At 41.6% G+C, this 22057-nt stretch overlaps 1 protein-coding gene across 3 annotated transcripts in view; it reads left to right on the top strand.

Annotated features, from left to right (window-relative positions):
• The window catches only part of EPHA6 (EPH receptor A6), a 410680-nt gene that overhangs the window by 324913 nt on the left and 63710 nt on the right, over nucleotides 1-22057 (top strand). For all 3 annotated transcript variants that reach the window (XM_071564170.1, XM_071564161.1, XM_071564178.1), the window contains one exon: nucleotides 11503-11625. In XM_071564170.1, the coding sequence (XP_071420271.1) occupies nucleotides 11503-11625 (123 nt within the window). The remainder of the gene's footprint in view (nucleotides 1-11502; nucleotides 11626-22057) is intronic.

Raw genomic sequence — 22057 nt, 5'->3', positions numbered from 1 at the left:
CACCTAATATTGTGTGTTTGGGATTTATTCAAATGGATTGAGGAGATTCTGTGGCAGCATTTGAAATATTCCTCCCTTGACCATGAATATTGAAACTGTGCTCCCAGGAATAGGATTCTGCAAAGTTTAAATGTTGACCTTTTAGGAGCCAAGTTGTGACTGTTTGAAATAGGCTACACCATGAGAGCTTAACAGATATGATTATACACAAAAAAATGGGACCTACATTGCAGTATTTGTATTGTAGTTGTGCACATAATGACAGACAAACAGCAGGATTTCAGTTGTATCATAAATCTTGCCAGGAAGAGGAGCTGTACATTTGAATTTTGCTCACTCCCTTTGTTTTCCCTTTTATCCTGTTTTATGGATAAATATCACAACACCTTACTGAACTCAGTGTTGCAGTGGCCAGAAAATTAACCCCAAACCCACCACCTGCATTGTAGCCAAATTTATGAGATCAATTTATTGAAATACCCTCCAAAACACAGAGCTAAAAGCTCGAGCTGTGCACTTGATTGCTGTAACACAGACAAAACTAAGCATCTGCAGCAAAATAGGTTGCCCTTCGTGACTGGTGCTCAAAGAACATAATTAACAATTAATTAATTAATAATACTGAGCTATTTTTATGCATGTGGACATTTAAATAAAACTACCATGCACCCATTTGCTGAAGTTTGCTGGCAAAAATTAAGACTATACAACACTCAGTTCTTGTGAATGAGACATGCAAAGTGCCAGGTCCTGCCCTTTGGCCACCCCAACCCCCTGCAGCGCTCCAGGCTGGGCACAGAGTGGCTGGAGAGCAGCCAGGCAGAAAGGGACCTGGGGGGACTGAGGGACAGGAAGCTCAACAGGAGCCAACAGTGTGCCCAAGTGGCCAAGAAGGCCAACGGGATCCTGGCCTGGATCCAAACTAGCGTGGCCAGCAGGCCCAGGGCAGTGACCCTTCCCCTGGACTCTGCCTTGGGGAGGCCACACCTTGAGTGTTGTGTTCAGTTCTGGGCCCCTCAGTTGAGGAAAGAGATTGAGGGGCTGGAGCGGGGCCAGAGAAGAGCAACGAGGCTGGAGAAGGGACTGGAGCACAAGTGCTGTGGGGAGAGGCTGAGGGAGCTGGGGGTGTTTAGCCTGAAGAAGAGGAGGCTCAGAGGTGACCTCAGCACTGTCTAGAACTGCCTGAAGGGAAGTTCTGGCCAGGTGGGGGTTGGTCTCTTCTCCCAGGCACTCAGCAATAGGACAAGGGGGCATGATGGGCTCAAGCTTTGCCAGGGGAAATTGAAGTTGGAGATCAGAAGGCAATTCTTTGCAGAGAGAGTGCTCAGGCATTGGAATGGGCTGCCCAGAGAGGGGGTGGATTCCCCATCCCTGGAGGTTTTTCAGCTGAGCTTGGCCGTGGCACTGAGTGCCATGATCTGGTAAAGGAACTGGAGTTGGACCAAGGGTTGGACTTGATGATCTCGGAGGTCTTTTCCAACCCAATCCATTCTCTGATTCTATGATTCTATGCTTAGAAGAAATTCAGCTTTTAAGTCTCTGGATAAATACATTGATCTTGCCAGCATTACATTCTGAGTTTTTTGGTTTGTTTTTTTTTTTTTAATTCAGAGGGCCATTCTGGTTTCCTGGGGTTCAAATCAGTCTCATTTCTGTCTTCTGCTTTTCCATTTTGCAGTGAGGAAGCTGCACATTAAAATTGTCAGTTCTGCTGCAACATCTTCCATGATAAGCAGGGAAGAAAAAGCAGATTGTCAGACAGTCAGACAGACAACATCTTGTTAGCAGCAGCTTAATCTGGCCAGGAGACACTATCTCCCAGAACTGCTCTTGGGAAATTCTGCTTTTATAGGTTACATCTGAGCAACAGCATTTCACTTCAGATGTTTGTATCAGACACACAGGACCTGACTTTCAAAGATATTTAGATGCTTTGGTGGGAGATGTGGTTCTAGCAGAAAAACAGATGACAAAAATCATAAAAAAATAAAAATATAAAGTCCTGTAGATATGTCCAGACTATTTTATTTTAAAGGACATGCACAGTCATTAATTTGCACAATTAGCATCATTATTAACCACAAATGATTGCATATCCATACATCTGCTGAAAAAATATGCAATTCTTCCTCCACCAAGAGTAGTGAGAATATGGTACAATGAGTTAAAAGGCAGGATTGTCAGAGTGTGAAGGAGATATTTGAAGGGTTGGGGCTTTTTAACAACTGCAGCCAGAAGATTCCATGAGTTCCAGGGGGACAGAAATTGCACTTGCTGTCAGGTTTGCTGCACAAACACCTGAGCTGTTACCTGGGAAGGAAAACCAGACAAGCAATGATGAGAGAAATGCTAAATGACAATGACAGTTAAAGGAGTGAGGGGGTTAAAGAGCGTACAGAGCAATCAATAAACCTCAATTCACAAGTTGTATTGGGTTGATTTCTTTTGGTAACTGTGCAGAGGCAAAACCACACTGCACACTAAATATACTTGTAATTGAGTGCTGGTCAAGTCCTGTTGCAACTGTGTGTTTGCTAAATCTTTGCTGGGAAGTGAGGTGCTGTCACTGAAATGAAATCCAAGACATGCTGAGTTAATGAGTAATTAATAATGGTGGCTGGGGTGGTTCTGCTGTGTTTTAGAGCCCACCAAAGTCAGGTTACACAGGTAAACTTCAACCTAATTGTTAAATATTGCAGCACACTCAAAACTGAAGCATGGGTGCATCTGTTTCAGAGGCAAATTAAACAACTTTTGCAGTATTTCTCAACAATAAATCATTCTCCTGTAATTCATAGAATAGGTGGCATTGGGCTGTGGAGGAGACTGAGGGACCACCTTGTCCATCCTCCTGCCCCAAAGCAGAGTCACTTCCACTTAAAGTAGTCTGGTCCATCCTATTCAGAGGGATCTGGATAGACCTGAGAGATGGGCTGATTCCAATGGGATGAAGTTCAACAAGACCAAGTGCAGGTCCTGCCCTTTGGCCACCCCAACCCCCTGCAGCGCTCCAGGCTGGGCACAGACTGGCTGGAGAGCAGCCAGGCAGAAAGGGACCTGGGGGGACTGAGGGACAGGAAGCTCAACAGGAGCCAACAGTGTGCCCAGGTGGCCAAGAAGGCCAATGGGATACTGGGCTGGATCCAAACTAGCGTGGCCAGCAGGCCCAGGACAGTGACCCTTCCCCTGGACTCTGCCTTGGGGAGGCCACACCTTGAGTGTTGTGTTCAGTTCTGGGCCCCTCAGTTGAGGAAAGAGATTGAGGGGCTGGAGTGGGGCCAGAGAAGAGCAACAAGGCTGGAGAAGGGAGTGGAGCACAAGTGCTGTGGGGAGAGGCTGAAGGAGCTGGGGGTGTTTAGCCTGAAGAAGAGGAGGCTCAGAGGTGACCTCAGCACTGTCTAGAACTACCTGAAGGGAAGTTCTGGCCAGGTGGGGATTGGTCTCTTCTCCCAGGCACTCAGCAATAGGACAAGGGGGCACGATGGGCTCAAGCTCTGCCAGGGGAAATTGAAGTTGGAGATCAGAAAAAACTTCTTTGCAGAGAGAGTGCTCAGGCATTGGAATGGGCTGCCCAGAGAGGGGGTGGATTCCCCATCCTTGGAGGTTTTTCAACTGAGCTTGGCCGTGGCACTGAGTGCCATGATCTGGTAAAGGGACTGGAGTTGGACCAAGGATTGGACTCGATGATCTCCGAGGTCTTTTCCAACCCAATCCATTCTATGATTCTATTCCATGAAACATTTCCTGCTGAAGATTCCAAGCCTCCCTGGGCAAAGCTGAGTGTTTAACTGTTCTCATGCTTAACCTCCTTAGTGTTAAACTGTTTTTTTGTTTTACTGCACCTTAAGGCCATTAACTCCTGTCTGCCATGGAGTGGTTTGTGCCTTTCCTCTTTGCAACAATATTCTACATTTGTAGCCCATTATCATGTCTTTACTGTCTTCAGTAAGTCAATCGGATTCTGGAAAGTTTTTCTTCATGTTTGCTAGACCTTTGGTCAACCTTAATGCTTCCCTTTGCACTCTCTCCAGTCAATTAATGTCTCTTCTAACATGTGGCTTTCAAGGCTGGACACACTTGATGCTGAACCTCACCTTCCTCCAGCAAGGAAATATTTTAGATGTAAACTGTGTTCCTCATCTTTCAATACACATGGTTTTCAATAGCAACCATAATTGGCTTTTATTTTGATTTATTCCTACCCATATCCCCTCCCCTCCACAAATACATCCAGCTGTTGTATTTGAATTGTTCTTCACTGACCTGCCTTGTCTTGCAGGATTTGGTTCTGTGTTTTCTCAGTGTATCATCTTAATTCTGCCCAAAGTTTGCTTGTCCATGAGGAGTTCTTTTTCTCCCCCACAGTTTTGTTTGCATTTCTCTGATGCCTTGGATGTGAAAAAGTTGTTGTGGGGATTTACATGTTTGTTTATCAAAGATTCACAGGATCGTTTGGGTTGGAAAAGACCTTTAGGATCATAAAGTCCAAACATATTTATGAAGTGTTTAGAAAGCCAGGAGGCAGAGTGCTATTGAACCCATAATCATTACAGGAATTTAATAATGCTGAAATCTTACTGCAGAAGAGCTGTCAAATGTAGGGAATGTTACAAATAATATTAATCTTCTCTAGTCCCGTGGATTTTCGGGTTTTGAGAATGGAATTATGTAGCTCAGCATTTCTGCAAAGCTCAGAACATGCATGGCTCATTAAAGTGAACAGGTACAAGACAACAACCAGATTTATTGCTAAGTTTTGATCCTTAACTTTTAAAACTAATATAAATGTCTGTGTCACTACTGAAAGCAGAGCACAATTCTCTGTTGTTTCTCATGTAGGATATTCTGACAGTCTTTATGGACCAATAATATTCAGCCATGCTGTGCTTCCAGGTTCCAGTTAAAACCTTCCTAAAATAAGAGAATACCATGTGTAAACCGACCTTAATTCACCTAATGTGCAAAGTTAAATACACCAGTTTTTCTACTTGAATGAATGTTTGAGTCATTAAAACTGTTCCAGGAAAGCTGTGCACCTCCTCCAGTTCACATCTTATTAAATTTTACATTTTGGGGGGAGTATGTGAATAAGAAATGAAATAGTAAGTTTTTCTTGTTCTATGTTATTTAGGGGTGCCAGTTTTTGTCAAATTTGTGATGCTCTACTAGTTAATATGTAAGGACAAGTTAGGGGCCATATATTTACCTGACCTAGAGCTACATGATCAATGTGCTCAATCTCCTGTCACCCCAAAACAGAGAGGCCACCAGTCCTGGGAAAATTCATCAGCTAATTATGGGGTGGTGTCCAGATGTCTCACATGGTCTGTCATACAAACTTCAGCCTCAAAAGTTTGTTTTGTGATATTTATTCCAGCTTAAAGGCTCTAATTCTAATGCAGGGCAGCAAGCCTGAGATGTCTTTAACAGCAGATCCCTCTGAAGAAGCAGAATTGAAATACGGATTGGCCATTTTCTCATATAAATTATGTGGTATTTTACTTTATAGAAACAAGAGAGATGTGAGGAAAAAAACCCCTTTGGTTACTTACAACACCATCTGCTTTCTAGTGCAAGGACTGCTCTAAACAACTGTAGTTGTGATGGTTTGGATGGCACAGAAAGAAAGCAGAAGGTTCTCCTCATTTCAAACCTGCACATCCTCCTCACTCAGGAAACAAAGCCCTTGTGTGGAATTTGTGTGGAATGTTGCCAGTGGGAACACACTTCCCACATACAGATCCGTTTTCCAGCATGCAGAAGGAAAAAGTGCTGCAAGTAACCATTTCCAGGGATTAGCCAGAAATCTTTTGAAATTTGGAAGTGGAACAGTCATGTTATGCAATGAAAATCTGTTCAGATTTGTCTGAGTTATGGTCTGGTGAAAAGTGAAGTGCTTTGTGTGTTGTGCTCTGGAGAACAAGGAGGGACTTCTGATCTCATTCAGCCAGGCAGAGAAATTACTCCTGTTGCTCCCATTGCTCTGGCACTGTCAGCAACATCCACACACAATAATGGCAGCACTTCAACAGAGTTTTCAGCTGTAAAATTGTTTATTCAGAATCTCTTAACTCAGCCCATCATCCCTTCCTCTCTCTGAGAGTCCTGCTCTACCCGTTTAACTGACTGTAATTACCTTTCTGATTCTTAAGACATACAGAGTTCAGGTTCCAGGTGAGTAAATAACTTGGATGCAAACTCCTTGGGTTCCTTTCCAAACTCCTAAAGTTTTGGCTGGAAAATCAGTTTGCAAAACAGACCAGTTCTTAAATCTTACAGCTCTTCACAGCTAAACACAGTGCTTGTAAATCAGGGGTAGATGGTTAAGCCATTAAGGGAGACACAGTTGAAAGGGAGAAGCAATGTGGGAGAAAAACTGTATTTTTAAAAACACCATAATTGATGGTATGAAGTTACAGAGTATTCACTTTAAATATATTCTTAATATAAGCACTAATGACAATCCTGTAAACACTTTTTGAGACAAATGTATTCAGTCAGACATTCCAGAATGGATTCATGACTACAGGAGTTGGTAAATATTGTCATTTTCCTGCTAAACTCTAACAAGGTAATTTCTGCTGAATAAAATTTGAAAGTAAATAAGTTTAGCTGATAATGACTTTATTTCAATATTTCATCTAGAGAAGCAGATTTTCATAATAGTAGAAGTCTGGAACAAACCACTGTACTGGTGCTTGAATGCACATGATTTATTTCCTTTCTTCCTGAAACAACAGAAACTTGTTAATACCTCCCTGGACTGACAATAATTTGCCTACTTTGGAAATTAATCTCCCCTCTTTTCTCCTTCTGCTTTTTTCCTCTCAGCTGTAGTTGAGTCCATTCTTCAGCATTTTTGGTTTGCTGTTTTAGGGGAGATTGGCAATTTACTTCTGTTTTTCAATGAATGCCTTTAAGAGCATTAAAACTGTGATTTTATGGCCTGTGCAAAGAGTGAGTTCCAAATACCCATCGTGCCAGAATGGCTCTTGCCAAGACTGGCACAAGGAAAAAGGTTCATTTATAAGACACCATCAAATTGCAGGTAGAAGTTTCCTGTTGCAAAGGATGAAGAATTCCATATGATAGGAATACTTCGCTTTTACTCAGGATTTTTCCTTCCAAAATCACAAAACCTGGGTGATCAAAAGATGATTGAAATGGAATTCATATTGCTAATTACTAATGGATTAATAATTCCCCAAAATCGTTGCATATACAAAATGAATCACGAAGGTTTGGGCCAATATTTCAGGCTTTGTTTTTTACATTTGCTATAATGAAAACTTAATTTTTAGAGTATTTTGTTTCCATCTAATTTGATAATTCATGCATGATAATGAAATCCAAGTGTGCAGCATTCAGTGCTTTGTCCCAGTGTTCTGAGCATCATAACAACTATAAATACATAAAGATTTCAGAATTCTTGTTTAGCATTGTGCCAAGGCTATTTTCAGTTTAGCTCTGACTGAAAAATACTCATTTAATAGACAGCTTAAGCATGCACAGATTATTTTATGCCATAGAAACACAGCATTTCCAATTACTGTTCCATTAAGACACAAAGATGACTCCACACTGCAGTTGTTATTGCTGTTAAAAGCCTTAATCATATTAATGTTGTCACACCATTCTCAGCAAAGTGGTGCACTGGCATTTAACACAGCCCAAAATAAATGGCTGCAGCGTTTGGAGAACCCTTTCCAAGCAATTCCCTCCTTTTGCTCCCCTCAAATCTCCTGTTTGGACAGGAGCAGCGAGGGAAATTAAACTGGATGTTCATGTTCTCCCCAAATACTCTGTAAATCAGGAATTGCAAGCTCCTTTCAGCATTTGCTTTTCATCCCAGAGAAGGTGCAAGTAAAGCCAAAATTTGTTAGAATTGGGCTTTTCTAAAATAGTCTCATTCTGTGTAAATATTCCTAACTCTGGATTTATTACCATCTGCCAGTCAGGAGAGGAGAGAACTAGGAAAGCTTTGTCTTCCACGAGGTTAAACTCCTCAGGTTTGGAGCCCTGAACAGCAGCTTTGCCCTCTTTGTCATAGAATCATAGAATGGATTGGGTTGGAAAAGACCTCTGAGATCATCAAGTCCAACCCTTGGTCCAACTCCAGTCCCTTTACCAGATCATGGCACTCAGTGCCACGGCCAAGCTCAGTTGAAAAACCTCCAAGGATGGGGAATCCACCCCCTCTCTGGGCAGCCCATTCCAATGCCTGAGCACTCTCTCTGCAAAGAAGTTTTTTCTCATCTTCAATTTGCCCTGGCAGAGCTTGAGCCCATCGTGCCCTCTTGTCCTATTGCTGAGTGCCTGGGAGAAGAGACCAACCCCCACCTGGCCAGAACTTCCCTTCAGGGAGTTCTAGACAGTGCTGAGGTCACCTCTGAGCCTCCTCTTCTCCAGGCTAAACACCCCCAGCTCCCTCAGTCTCTCTCCACAGCACTTGTGCTCCAGTCCCTTCTCCAGCCTCATTGCTCTTCTCTGGACCCGCTCCAGCCCTTCAAGATCTTTCCTGAACAATACTCAAGGTGTGGCCTCCTCTTCATGTTACCAGACAGACCCCAAAATGGAAATCTGGGACAGAGATGAGAGGACCTGACATAGAAAAACAGGCCTTTTAAAAGATTTTCGCACATAGGTTTTCAGAAATAAGGCCAAAGCATGTGAAAGATTTAGAATTTTCAACAAAATTAAGGAAATTCAGTGTGAAAATCATAGAATCATAGAATCAGTAGGGTTGGAAGAGAGTTCTGAGATCATCAAGTCTAACCCTTGGTCCAACCCCACTTTGATCACCAGATCATGGCACTCAGTGCCACGTCCAGTCTCAAGCTGAAGAGTAAACCCAAAGAGCATGGAAAGAAATACTCCAGACACCTAAACTACTTGTTGTGGTGTCATGCAAAAAAGTGCTCAGCCAAGGCAGGCAAAGACCTGTGAGCTCTTGGAATTTCATTGAGGAAGGACAGGATTATTTGTGTGTGATGTCATTTATTCAGGTGGAATGTGGGGAAACAAAACCAGAGCACCCTTTGAAAATTCCCTGCTGAACATCAGAGTGTGAATTCCCCTCTGCACAGGTCTGGGGTTACAGGAGCAGAATTTAGCCCTCCAAAGTTTTCCTTGTGTTGTTTGCAAGGTAATGGATATTTTCACCTGATTCAGGGTGGCCTCCAGAGGTCCTTCCCAGCCTCAGTTCTCTGTGATTTCAATAGGAATTTCCAACAGTAAATTTTGTTAATTCTTGTTCTGCTCTAGTATTTTATGATGTATATTGCCAAAAATTGGTAAGTGATGTTGAAAATTAGACTTTCCTAAAACAAATAAGTTACATGGGTAAAAATTTAGGCAGTCAAAAAGCTCTAAAATAAAATAAAAGCATATTCTAACTCTCCAGATTAGAGCTTTCAAACCAGTTAATTGTATAAATCCATGTTTTCTAAATGTTCTGAAAACATGATCCAACAAATTCATCAGGGATCCATTCTGATCTTTTTTTAATTCCATTTCAAGATAAGCCTTTTGAGTGCTTTAAAATTTGTATTCTGATATCATAATTTCAAAGTTTTACAAAGCCATTCCTTAAAAAATCCTTCCGTATGTTCCCCTCCTTATAAAAACCCTCCATATGTTCCCCTATAAAAGATTATGAGCTTAATGTGAACCTCCTGGTGGTCTAGGAAGGATCAATCAGTAAAATCCTTTGAGAGCAAAGCTGACTGTTTTCAGTAGTTTCTATAATGGACATATTGCATGTAATTTTGGGGGGGAAAAAGTTCCTGTGAGTTTTCCTTTACCTGTGTTTTACAATCCCCAATGAAAAGCATCCAGACAACTGAATTTCTATATAGAAACAAATATCAGTGGGATTTTGGTATCAGCCAGAGGCGTTTCTGGGGTGGCTGTGGACTGTTTGGGTGGGATTCAGTTGCCCAAAATGCCTCTGGTGCCTCCCCTTAGATACCCAACTGCTGCTTTGCCTCTCGCTGCCACTTCCAGAGAGTGCAAATCATGTCCAGTCACATTGAATGTCTCAGATTTTCTGGAGCATCTCAGCGACACAAAGCATTTATGCTTAAGCAACTGAATCCCAGCTTTTAAGTGGGAAAGAAACCCATTATTGATACGTATTCTTTTAGTTCTTTGCTGCTTATGAAACGTCAATAATCTCAGCCCTCTGGCTCTCTTCTTAGTATTGATTTAATTGCTCTAAAATTTGTTGCTCCTTGTTTTTATTTCTGAAGATGTACAATAAATGAACTAAGCTTGGGGTTGTGTTCATTACTTTCTGTAACAGAGTAACTTATTGTAGGACGGCGAGGAAATGAGTTTGTTTGCAATTTGACAGCATTTAAATAGAGGGAAATGTCAGTGGTGAAGCTCCAGCTGTTTGGGTTCTCTGAAGGTCTCTACATCTGGCACGTGGCTCAGTGGCTGTGCATTGTGTTGGTGTTATTCATATTTTGAAGCAGAGAAGCTGCTTTATTTGGGAAGTCTTCAGATGTTCATTATTTAGCCTTTATGTTTTAAGATGCTGTTTAGCACCAAACATCTTGGAGTTATTGGAACAATTTCCCGTTTTAAAATTGAATTTCTGTGCGTTGCATTCTGTCTATCCACGATCACTTCTGCAAATACTTTAAAATGAAAGTCTTGGAATTTGGAAACACTTTTACAACAATGCCAAACACTTCCCTGGAGTGGCCAGAGGGAAAACTTTTATGCTTTATCTTTAGCCCCCAGATATAAAATTACTGCATCTAGAATGCTAATTAAATTAATTCTTTTTTCACAGACTGCAGCAAGTCTAATTAACAAATTTAAAGGACAAATGTATTGAAGAGAAACAGCAGAACTCTGGCTTGAAAATAAAAGTAAAAAATCCAAAGCTCTCTAAGTTCAGCAAATACATGTATGTGTTTTGAGGGTAAATTTTCCTCACTGTACTTTTATTAGTTTAAAAAAATCCAAACTGTTGAGAGCCATTTATTGTTCTCACTTTGTGTAAAGACCAAGACTTTTTCTGTCTCTTAAAAGAACAACTATGAAATACCTGCAAGATGATGAGACCAGACTTACCATGGCCTAATTTTTTGGATGGATGCTTACAAGATGCACTTGCAAAACCATAAAGATTATTCTTGGTTTGTACACAGAACTGGCAGATGCGAATGTAGAATCCTTTGGAATGCATCATAAATATTCCACAGGTGTGGAATTTGCTGTTGAAATACCGAATTTTTCAATTCCTCACAGAAGTGCTGGAATTCTCCATTCGCCCAGTGTGCAGAAAGCAATTTTCTCCTGGTTAAAGCCGTGCCTTGTATGACTTGGTTAAAAAGCAAAGACTCTAAATGCTTTTCCTGAAACCTGTTCCAGCGAACCCACCGTTAACTGCAGAGATTTGGTTGCTCTTTCTTTAAACAGTCACCTACCTTCTTTTGTCAGGCAAAGCTCAAGGTATTTGATTAACGATCCTTTTTATCTCTTTGCAAGGATCCTTCCCGACCATTGGGGTGAAGTCTCTGTCGAGGTTCCTGCGGGCGGGATTCTTCAATAGCATCCTGGCCTCGCATCCCGTGGCAGGGGCTGGATCTCTGCCCCCCAGCATCTCCTCGGGTAGGTACCCCAGTCTGAGCCCCCAGCATCTCCTCGGGTAGGTACCCCAGCCTGAGCCCCCCAGCATTTTCTCGGGTAGGTACCCCAGTCTGAGCCTCCCAGCATCTCCTCGGGTAGGTACCCCAGCCTGAGCCTCCCAGCATCTCCTCGGGTAGGTACCCCAGCCTGAGCCCCCCAGCATCTCCTCGGGTAGGTACCCCAGCCTGAGCCCCCCAGCATCTCCTCGGGTAGGTACCCCAGTCTGAGCCTCCCAGCATCTCCTCGGGTAGGTACCCCAGCCTGAGCCCCCCAGCATCTCCTCGGGTAGGTACCCCAGTCTGAGCCTCCCAGCATCTCCTCGGGTGGGTACCCCAGCCTGAGCCCCCCAGCATCTCCTCGGGTAGGTACCCCAGCCTGAGCCCCCCAGCATCTCCTCGGGTGGGTACCCCCGCCTGGCCCCCCCAGCATCTCCTCGGGTGGGTACCCCCGCCTGGCCCCCCCAGCATCTCCTCGGGTGGGTACCCCAGCCTGAGCCCCCCAGCATTTCCTCAGGTAGGTACCCCAGCCTGGGCTCCTCTCTGCCCCATCACACAGCCCAGGGAAAGGAGGGTTGGGGTTTGCTCACGCTGGGAGATGAGCTGTCCCTTCCAACAGAAAGCCAAAGCAAAAGGAAATAGAAAAGAGAATTACTTTTTAGGAATTAGCCATTTTCCTGAATCAATGCATGGAATGAATTGATTGCTCTTTGGTTAAGTGGCCAGCCTGAATATTGGAAGAGAAGGCCTGGTACCCTCTAATGATGCATTTCATGAAGCATGTCCATATGCACCAAAGAAAATAACTTTAAAATACTGTGAGAAACAAAGTCTCAATCTGGTAGGTTTTCAATTAAAGTTTATTATATGACCAAAGCAATTTCAGCATGCTGGGCATGATGGACACAAGCATTGCTCGCCATTGCACACTGTACACAGAGTAACTCTAACATTTATTTAGTCTCTGCATACATATTTATTCAATGTATACATAAACATTCTGAATACATTGTTAAGCAGTTTAACATATACCACTATAGCTAAGTTACTTCTACAACCCCAGTGATAACCCCACCAGAAATTCTGTTCCCCTCAGATGGGGGAAAGTTTTAACTCTTCATCCTTCCTGTTACAACTCATGTGGTCCTTGACATAGTTACAGGAGATAAAGTGATTTAACACTATCCTGTTTATCTCTCCATGCGAGTGTAAGTTGGAATTTTTGTTTAATTGGCTGACCATGTGTTTTTTCTCATGTTACTATAGGAGCCCAAATAACCCATTCGTTTTTACTGACATGAATCACACTCATACTTCTCACAGTACCACTATGAAATCTCAGCACTGAGGTGTCTCTGTGAGCCTGCCCTAAACATTTACATTATAGTGTCATAGATTCGTGATTCTGTGACTCTATGACTCTGTGAGTCTCCCCTCAAAATTGGTATTCCCTTGCTAAAACACGGTTTGGAAAGGGAAAACTTAATTATGTGTTAATGCAGTGTTTGAATCCTTTGTATGGTTTTGTGGTTGCAGTTTGTGCCTCAAACCTCCTGGTGATGGCAGGAGGGACTTCGGGTGGGTGGGGTGAGGTTGGGTGCAGGGCAGGAAGGACAATCCCATTCCAAGGGAACTGGCTGCTGGCAGAGACTGGCCTGAAACAGGACAGGAGGGTGTTACCTTTTCTCTTCTGGAGCCATTGCACACCATCTTCCATCAAAAGCAATAAATGAAGAATAAATTTATCTTAGTTACAGTCATGACAGGGTCAAAGGCCAGTTCTGTTCCTTCCCAAAGGATGTATTTCTGTGTAAAACGAATCCACACACGGGCTAATGGCACACTTGTATCTTTTCAGGACATCTCACCTGTAACGTTCCTTAAAGTTTTCCTTGAAGAAAAATCTCTTATGGTAAAAGCAGGGGGGAAAATGGGAAAATCACATAATGTTATTGCCTTGCTCTGCAAAAGAAACAATTCTCCTCTTACAGTAATTCTAGGCCTCATTAATACAAGGTGGTTCTTTTAAGTGCTATTATTTCTTTGTGCACTTTGAATAGAAGCTTCTGGACAGCTCTGATGTCTTTCCTTGTGAGTGTTTGGGTTTCTTTGGCTGACAGTTTGTAAACACTTCCCATATTTGTTCCTCCGTGTGATCTCTCAGGTGTTTAATAGTATTTTGCACGTGTTTGTAACCACACATCAAGGAGGAAATAATTGATGGCCCATAATAGTCTCTGTTTTGAGCACATTGTTACGTGGAGGTTCTATTAAATAGCTATGGTTCTATTAAAGGACAAAAGGCCTGACTGCTCTTGCATCGGGTTCTCAATGAGATACCTACATACAAGTTGGTATTATAAGGTCCTCAGAACTGTTGTTTTCTGAGTGCTTGTAAAGCTTTTTAACACTTTCTTTGGACTTAAAACTTAAATGTGATTTGTTTAGTAAAACTCATTCTTAATGGCTTGCTATTCAATGTTTTTACTAATAATTCTAATTCAATCTGGTGAAACATTGAAAACAGGAAAAATACAAATGCAGTATATATATATAACATAGCAAGTTAATGGAGATAAATGTTAATGTTTGATCATGTCAAGAACAACAAAATAACCAAAGCAACAAAATAAAAGTAAGCCAAGCAGCAACTGCACAGAAATGGAGAAACGCCCACCCTCTGGCAGTGCCAGTCTGAAATCACCCCTAAGACATGTACCCCAATGATCTTCCCTGCAGTGTGGCTGTTCAGCTCTTCCTTCTTTACTTTATCATACTTGTATTTCCATTAAGCATAATTCATTCTGAATTGCTTCTCCTGTATCAGAGATGACCAGAAGATGCCATTGCTGTTTTGTGGTAACTCTCTAAACTGCTCACACCAGCTTTGCTTTGCATGTGGGAAAAAAACATCCACGGCATTAAAAAACAAACCAAAAACAAAACCACAACAAACCACAAACCACAACAAAAGAACCCAAACAAAACCAAAAATCCCAACCCAAAAGCCAGTGCTGCCCTTGAGAGCAGTGCCCTCACCTCCACTCTATGAGCTGCTGCTCTGAGGTTGGACTGTGGCTCTCATAACCCCAACAGGAGCACTTAACATTTAATAACTGCTGTGTTACAACCTAATTGCTTCACATGTTCCTTATGTGTAGGACTTCAGTTAATTTAACTACGTGGGAGACTTAAAATGCTGCCATTATTCTGCTCTGAGGGTCATTGGGAACGAAGATAATGAGATGCTTTTTATTTACCAAAACCTTTAGCTCAAGCTAAGTGGCAGATTCCCTCCCAAACACTCAGAAAAGTTATTCCTTACTGAAGACAAAATGCTTTTACCTCCTTTTTTCCTACAAAATGCGCCACAGATGTTTTAATTAAACACAGAACTAAACTGGAGAGCTTATAAGTATCTGGCAAACAGCTTGGCAGGGCAATGTAGCTGTTGGTTTCCTTTCTTCCCTTTCTACTTTTCACTCAGTTGAGGGGAGTGGTTTATTTTTTTTCCAATTACACTGACAGCTGATGTTCAGTTTTACGTGATTTGGTGTCTGCTTTTGCACTGTGCAGAGGTTCTCTTATGTGCAAAGACTGGCCAATTTAAAGATTAGTTCATGCTGCTGGGATGAAGCATAAAGAGATGCCTCGAATGGAGGTGGTTCTTAAAGCCCAGTTCTTATATTTGATAGTTACAGCTGTTTCACTGGAGGCAAAGCTTTCAGCAGCCTCCAGAATCTCTCCTGGATTTTTACAAAAACAAGCCCATTTTCAGACATTTCCTTTTGATTTAGCTCTCATTTCTATCCCAAACTCCTTAGTTTCTAGTTACTCCACCTGTTGGCAGTCCCAGTTCACATGACAGCTGATGGAGGGCTACAATGACAGCTGGATGATAAGGAATTTTTCTGGATGTATTAAATGGAATTTTTAAGCCACTTAGTAGTTTGCACTCCCCATTTATACCCTGGCACAAGCTGAGGAAGCTCAGCCCTTCCTTCATAATTACACACACACAAACAAAGATATGTTGGGGAAACCCAAATAATAAATCACCAGCACTGCATCTGTGTCTCAAACTGCAGCTCAGTCCAGCGTTCCCTGCTCTGTCTGGGGGAAATTCTCAGGTTATACTCTTGTTGTGTACTCTTGCAGCTCTTGATTAGGGTGATGTGCAAAGGGTTTGATTGGAAATGCCTGCCCATGTGGCCTGGCAGAAGTTACAGGCAGAAACTTCAGGGTGTGCTGCTGCCTTTGAAGAGCCAGACAGACTGAGCTGGAAAGGAAGGGAGGGAGAGCAAACACCTCTACTACTGTTCCTTTCAAGCTAAACTCCTTACCTGAGTTGTTTGTTTTATTTTATTACTGACAAGAACTAGAGATGGGTGTCAGGCTGTTAAAAAGGAAAAGCTCCTGTTAAGCAAACCTCCCAGAGCCCCTTCCTTGTGCTCAGCACTCCAACTATTTTGGCAGGAAAGTTGGAAAAGCATCAGAATTACCCTTTCCACCCATCCCTTCCTCTGAACATCAGTGCTTGCTCTGACCTCCCCAGGTCAGCAGCTGCTCCTTTGCTCCCTGTTGCAGCCCCAGAACATCTCTCTGAATCCTGAAAGTGTCTTGAGGTGACTTTTTTAATGAATTTATAAGCATCAATATCTCCTGCCACTTCTTTTGCAATGGTTTGTTAACCAGCTTTTTGTACATTTCAGGAGAAATGGGAGCAAAAACTTTAGACTTAATAAAACAACCCACCCCTGTGAGCCTCAAAAAATACATCACATGCAGGAGATGAGGATGCACTTACTTTCCAGAAACTTAGAAATGCTCCAGGACAGTTTGCTCACTGCTGTCTTGGACTAGGGAATAACAGACAGGCCTTCTCTTCCACACTCACAGAGGATTTTCATTTCTTCACTGCCTGGTTATTTGTCCAAGATACATTGTAATGTTCACATTTATTCCAGGGAGACTCTCAAAAAACTCACACGTAACTGTAGAGCACTAAACCAGATGATTATCAGTTTTCTCCAAAATTACTATTTTATTACCATTCCAAGTGCACCTGAGTGAGCCCATTATTCCTGATATTGTATAAACTGACATTTGAAAGCAAATTGTATTGACAGACTCTTATTGAATGAAATTACTCAACAAAAACCATCAAGGAGCAATTGCACATAGTGAAATTCAACTATAATTATGATACTCCAATAGTGAGAAAAGTAACTTTTTATTTTTCCAGTTAATGCATTGTTTTCCCCTGCTCTGAATTCCAGCACCTACACTGCTGTGTTTGTAGTTAAATGAAAACTGCTAATCCTTTCTCAGTGTCTCACAAATTCAATGTGCATTTTCTGGGCTATCTGAGCCAAATGGCTCTTTGGGTTTGTTCTTTCCACCCTCTGTGCTGTTTCAGTGGCATGTTTGGCCCATAAACCCCACAAGTGAGACATAATAGTATGGATTTTTTGGGAACAGGAGTTCAGATGTACATGGAATTTCCCATTAAAAGGTATTTCAGAACCAAAGCAGGGATGAGCATTGAATGGGAACATTTCTGTGCTGCTCTGTGAGGGTTTAGCTGGAACTGCAGGACCTACTAAAAGGAGGATTTCATTCTCCACCATTTAAACAGCTCATTTCATGCCCAGATGCTCATCCCAACATCCCAAATTGTTAAGTCCTGGAAGTTCAGAAAATATTCTTTGCATGTGTGGTCATTTTTATATAACATGTGCTACTACTGCACATCTTTAAAAATCAAACTACAGAAAATGGGGGGATTTATTGTGACAGGCTTGTGAGTTGAAGCAAATCCAAACTCCCTTTCTAGCCTGGCAATAAAGCATTGGCTGTAAAAATAGACTCAGAATTGGTTTGGTGAGGTGGGAAACAGGAGGAATAGTTACCTTGAATAATGTTTAATTATTTTGTGTCTGGTTTAGGTAGGAAGGCAGTGTATCTTCACCACATTCAGCTTGCTGAGGTACCACTGCCAAGCCCAAATGTGGGGAGGGGAAATAACCTGCCTAAGTCTGGGTTTTACACAAAAACCTGTTCAGGTGGCTTATAAGTCTGGACAATTCTGTACAGACTCACATAACCCTCCTGTGACACACAGCTGTGAAAACTTGACTCCTTCCCTTGAAATACCTTTTCATTCCTCAGAAAAAAAATAGCTATTGCTAATGTGAAAATGTCTCCACAGTTATGGGAGAGGAATACTTTGGACTTTTTTCTCCAGGGGTTGATCTGTGGCCTCCACTCCTCCTGGAAAAGAAATGAAGCCTTTCTCATGAAGGAAGAGTGATCAGCATTTTGTAAAATATCTCAGGAGTTTAATCCTTATGTAGAATAAAGGGAAATAGGACAAGACATGTGTTCTCCAATAATAAATGGGAAAAAAATATGCAAAGGACACTCAAGTGTCAGAATCTTAAAGTCCCCAAACAGGCACAGTATGGAATAAACAAAAAATGCCATCTTCTCATAGGATTAAAATAATACTTTAGCTGTGTCATTATGCTTCTGGAAGCACAGAAATATGTTTCCTGTAACCTTATGCATGATTTTTTTCAATGTTTTGCTCATCTTCAAATCGAAGTTGTAGCTTACAATGTGTAAATATAACACACTTATGGTAATGTGTGAATTCACAGCAGAGATAAGTCAGATTTGTTTCTTCTCTCCCCTAAGTAGCTGTTACAGTAAATATTGGGGAAGTGCAGGAGCCTCCAGAACACGAATTGACACTGTTTGAATTCCTTTACGTGCTCTGGGATCAACAGGACAAGTAATTATTGATGCAGCTGGACTCTGGGGTCTCATTTGGACCCAAAGAACATCCTTTTCTCTTCCCACAGAGGATGTAAATTGGTAAGAACACCGAGTAACTCAGGGGTGAAGTGTCATTAGATCAAGTGAAATATGCTGAAATTCAGTTATAAAAAAAAAAGTGAGGTGAATTTTTGGGGTTAATCCAACTGGGGAAAAGTATCTCAAACTGAGCAGAATTCGTTATTTATTATGAATCTTTTTCGTATTTTTGCTTCAGTGCTAAAGCAAAAGTGCAAGAATTTTGGGGGTTCTAAGTCACATTTCAAGCAACACAAAGCTCATGCCAGAATCAGTGCTATTAATTAACAAGTCAGGTGTTTTCTTCCCCCAAACCAGAATTAATTTAAAACTGAGTGGCCACGTTTTTGTGTGGCTGGCCATTAACAAATTGCCTGTTTTTGTGAAGAAACCGATCTATCTTCTCCTTCCTTTTTATGCAGCAATAAATGCTGTGACTTCTCCCTTTAAAATGTGAGGATACAACCCAGGATTTAAGATAGGATAGTCAAAAATGCAGAGCTTGAGCTCTGTCCATTCTTCTGACAACCAAGTCACTTCACCTCATCTCTTTTCACCATAAATAGGATTTTTCTGTTAGAAGTTAATATAAAAAATAGTGTTAAAGCTCTGAAAAGAGCTACTTTAGATAGAATAGTTAATGCAGCACCTTTCAGATCTGCTCTTGTTCTCCTCCCTCTGTCCTGCTGAGTTCTCCTAAACCATCTCAACCCCAGTGATAGAGGGGTTTCTTTTTCCTTTCTGCTTATAACGCCCATGGAAATATAAACAGCAGGAAGAAAATGGCACTTTCTTCATCCATATTATATTTGGAATGCCAATAAAAATGCGAGAGAGAGGTCATACAGATAAACAGCCCAAGGAATGGAAACTTGGAGATTTTTGGCAAAAATATGTTTGTAAGGCATAAATACAGGAGGGAAAATACACCAGTTTTTGTATTCTATAATATAGTTTGTATTTCTGTAATATAATTTCCACCATTATTTCTCCCTCCTGTATCCAACTTCCAGCAAGTGACAAAAAGGTATTTTAGACTTGTCCTACCTTCCAAAACACGTGGACAGCCATAAAGTCTCACCAGTGGGGAAGTTCACGTGAAAGGGAGGAGGGAGACAGAAATACAAAGAGTTCTAGTCTTAACTGTATTAATTAAAAGTTATTAGCTGTAAGTGCTCCCAGACAATCAGATCCTTATGTACCCAACACTGTCTGTCTTTTAACTGACAGCACACAGGTTGGAAGGGGTTCTGATCTCTGATGTGAAGCCACACTTAAGCCAGAAAAGAACTTTTCCCACAGCAGCTCCCGAAATAACATTTATTAATACAAATATGTGACAGTTGTTGTGGGTTCTGCTTTGCCGGTGATAACGTTCAGCTGCAAGATTGTATTTAATTGATAATAAAAGACCCCAAAAGAAACCAGCACCAGACACATTCTACAGAGACAAACACACCAAACTCAAGTTACAGTACAGCAATGTATCTCATTTTCACAACAGACAGAAACTAGCAACAAAGAACTACTAACTAAAAACACAACCACTTAAAACACTTATCCAGACACTCTCTCAATAACATAGGACAATAAAATATCTTGCACACCACTTCTCTGTAACACAAAACTAAAGGGAAGAGCGGAGCTGCTTCTTATCAACACACATGTTGAAAAAAGAAACTGCACCTTGAAAATAAAGCAAGTTACTGTAGTTGCAAAGTAAGAATAGCAAAAAGCAATAACCAATATAAAGCAGCAAAGTGTGAAGCAAGTTACTGTTATTAGTATTAAGGTAGCAAAACACAGTAAAAGAAATGCTTATAAAGTAAGAATCAAAGCAAGAAAGGAAGAAAGTAAAGTTAAGAAAGTAAAGTTAAGAAAGTAAAGTTAGAAAAAATAGAGAGCACGTGGTCTCCTCACCCCTACACTGTTCTGAGAGGAGGAGGACAGGACAAGCTGCAGCGTTACCCTCACAGAGACACTGGCATTTCTCCTTCTCCTCTCCTCTCTGCTGGAGTTTAAACTCCAAACACTATTTATACCTTTTTTATTCCTTCGTGTGGTTCTGTGACCAACAGTCAATCTATTGGTGGGTGATGGTGGTGCAGATGCCTGAGGCAAGGTGGGCCCTTGAGCAGTCAGAGAAGAAATCGCAAAGGGGGGCCGTGCTGTGTCTTAACATTCCATCCTGTGTTAATCTTACCAGTTTGAAAGCCCTTCGGCCTCTGCCCGAGCACCCCTGCAGGGGCTGAGGCATCTCCTTCAACCCATCAGGCCTTATCAGAAGGGCCATCACCCCACAGCAAGTATTTAATATCCAATTGCAGCAAAACAGCTCAGAGAACAATATTTTCAGAGTGTGCTGATGGGATAAATCTTCAGTTGGCAGTGACAGCTCTATGTCCATCCTTTACTAAAAATTAGACAGTACCTCAGGGTCATTCATGTGTTTTATGTTCAGTGCAAACCCCGGTAGATTTTTTTTTCCAATTGTTTTTTGCACAGTTTTTAAGTTTTCTTTCTTCCTTTTTTTCTTCCCTCAGCTGTACATTATGGAAAAATATTTTTTTTATTCACTGAAATGAATCCTCCTCTGATGCTTTGGAATGAAAAGGTGCCCAACAAGGAGGGGATTTTTCTGAGACTGATTTTTTCTGAATTCTGATCTGCAGAAGTGCTGGAGCAATAATTCCTTACATGAACTAGAGAGCTGTTTAAGTGGAGGAATAAATAACCAGTGCTTGTGTTAACAGATCTGCTCCCATAATTGGGATTAAAGATTTCATTGTAAGACTGCACAAAAGGAACATGTGCAAACTATTCTTTTTAGAGGATTAATCTCACATAAAAAATTCATTAAAGGAGGCTTTGCTGCATTATTTAAAATGACAACAGGAGACAACAAGCTGAATATTTTGTCATTGATATGACACTTAAAATTCTCCTCCTCGTTCATCAGTCCAGCCCTCAATTAAATTGCATGCTGTCAAATTTTTTTTGTTGTGAGAAAAAATAGAGATATATCTGTTACACTGATGTGCTGCAAATATAGATGTGATATACATATATCCATGGTATGTAAAAGCCACGTTTGGGGCTGAGACCTCTTGCCTCAGAACACTCAATTCCTCTGCTGGAAAAGTGTTTTCTCACAGTCCTCCCTCCTCCAGCACTGCCAGGTGACCACAAGTGCTGCAGTACTCGTTTGACTGATTTGATAATTCAATCTATCCTCAAATATTTTCTCTTTTTCCTCCCGCAATGCAAACAAGAGTTGTGTCCTCTCCTCCAGCAACACCTGCAGTTTGAGCTCCTGCATTCCAAGCCCTCAGCTGAGCCCTTTTCCATGTCCTTTTCCCTGCCTTCTCTCTGTGGATCCCCACATGGAGCCCTGAGTGCTCTCCTCACTCCCACCTGTCTCCCACTGCTCTTTGTCCTTACACTGGTCAATGTTTAGGGTGTGTAAGCAATCCTGGGAAAAGAATTCCATGCTGGAAAACCCTGCATTAACCTCCCCCTGGATAAAATAATCAAATATTGCTTCTCCATCTCAGAGCCTC

This window comes from Pithys albifrons, chromosome 1, assembly GCF_047495875.1.
Source record: "Pithys albifrons albifrons isolate INPA30051 chromosome 1, PitAlb_v1, whole genome shotgun sequence".
Lineage (NCBI taxonomy): Eukaryota > Metazoa > Chordata > Aves > Passeriformes > Thamnophilidae > Pithys > Pithys albifrons.
The sequence above is the reverse complement of the archived record's forward strand: the minus strand, read 5'-3'. Positions and strand labels throughout refer to the sequence as shown.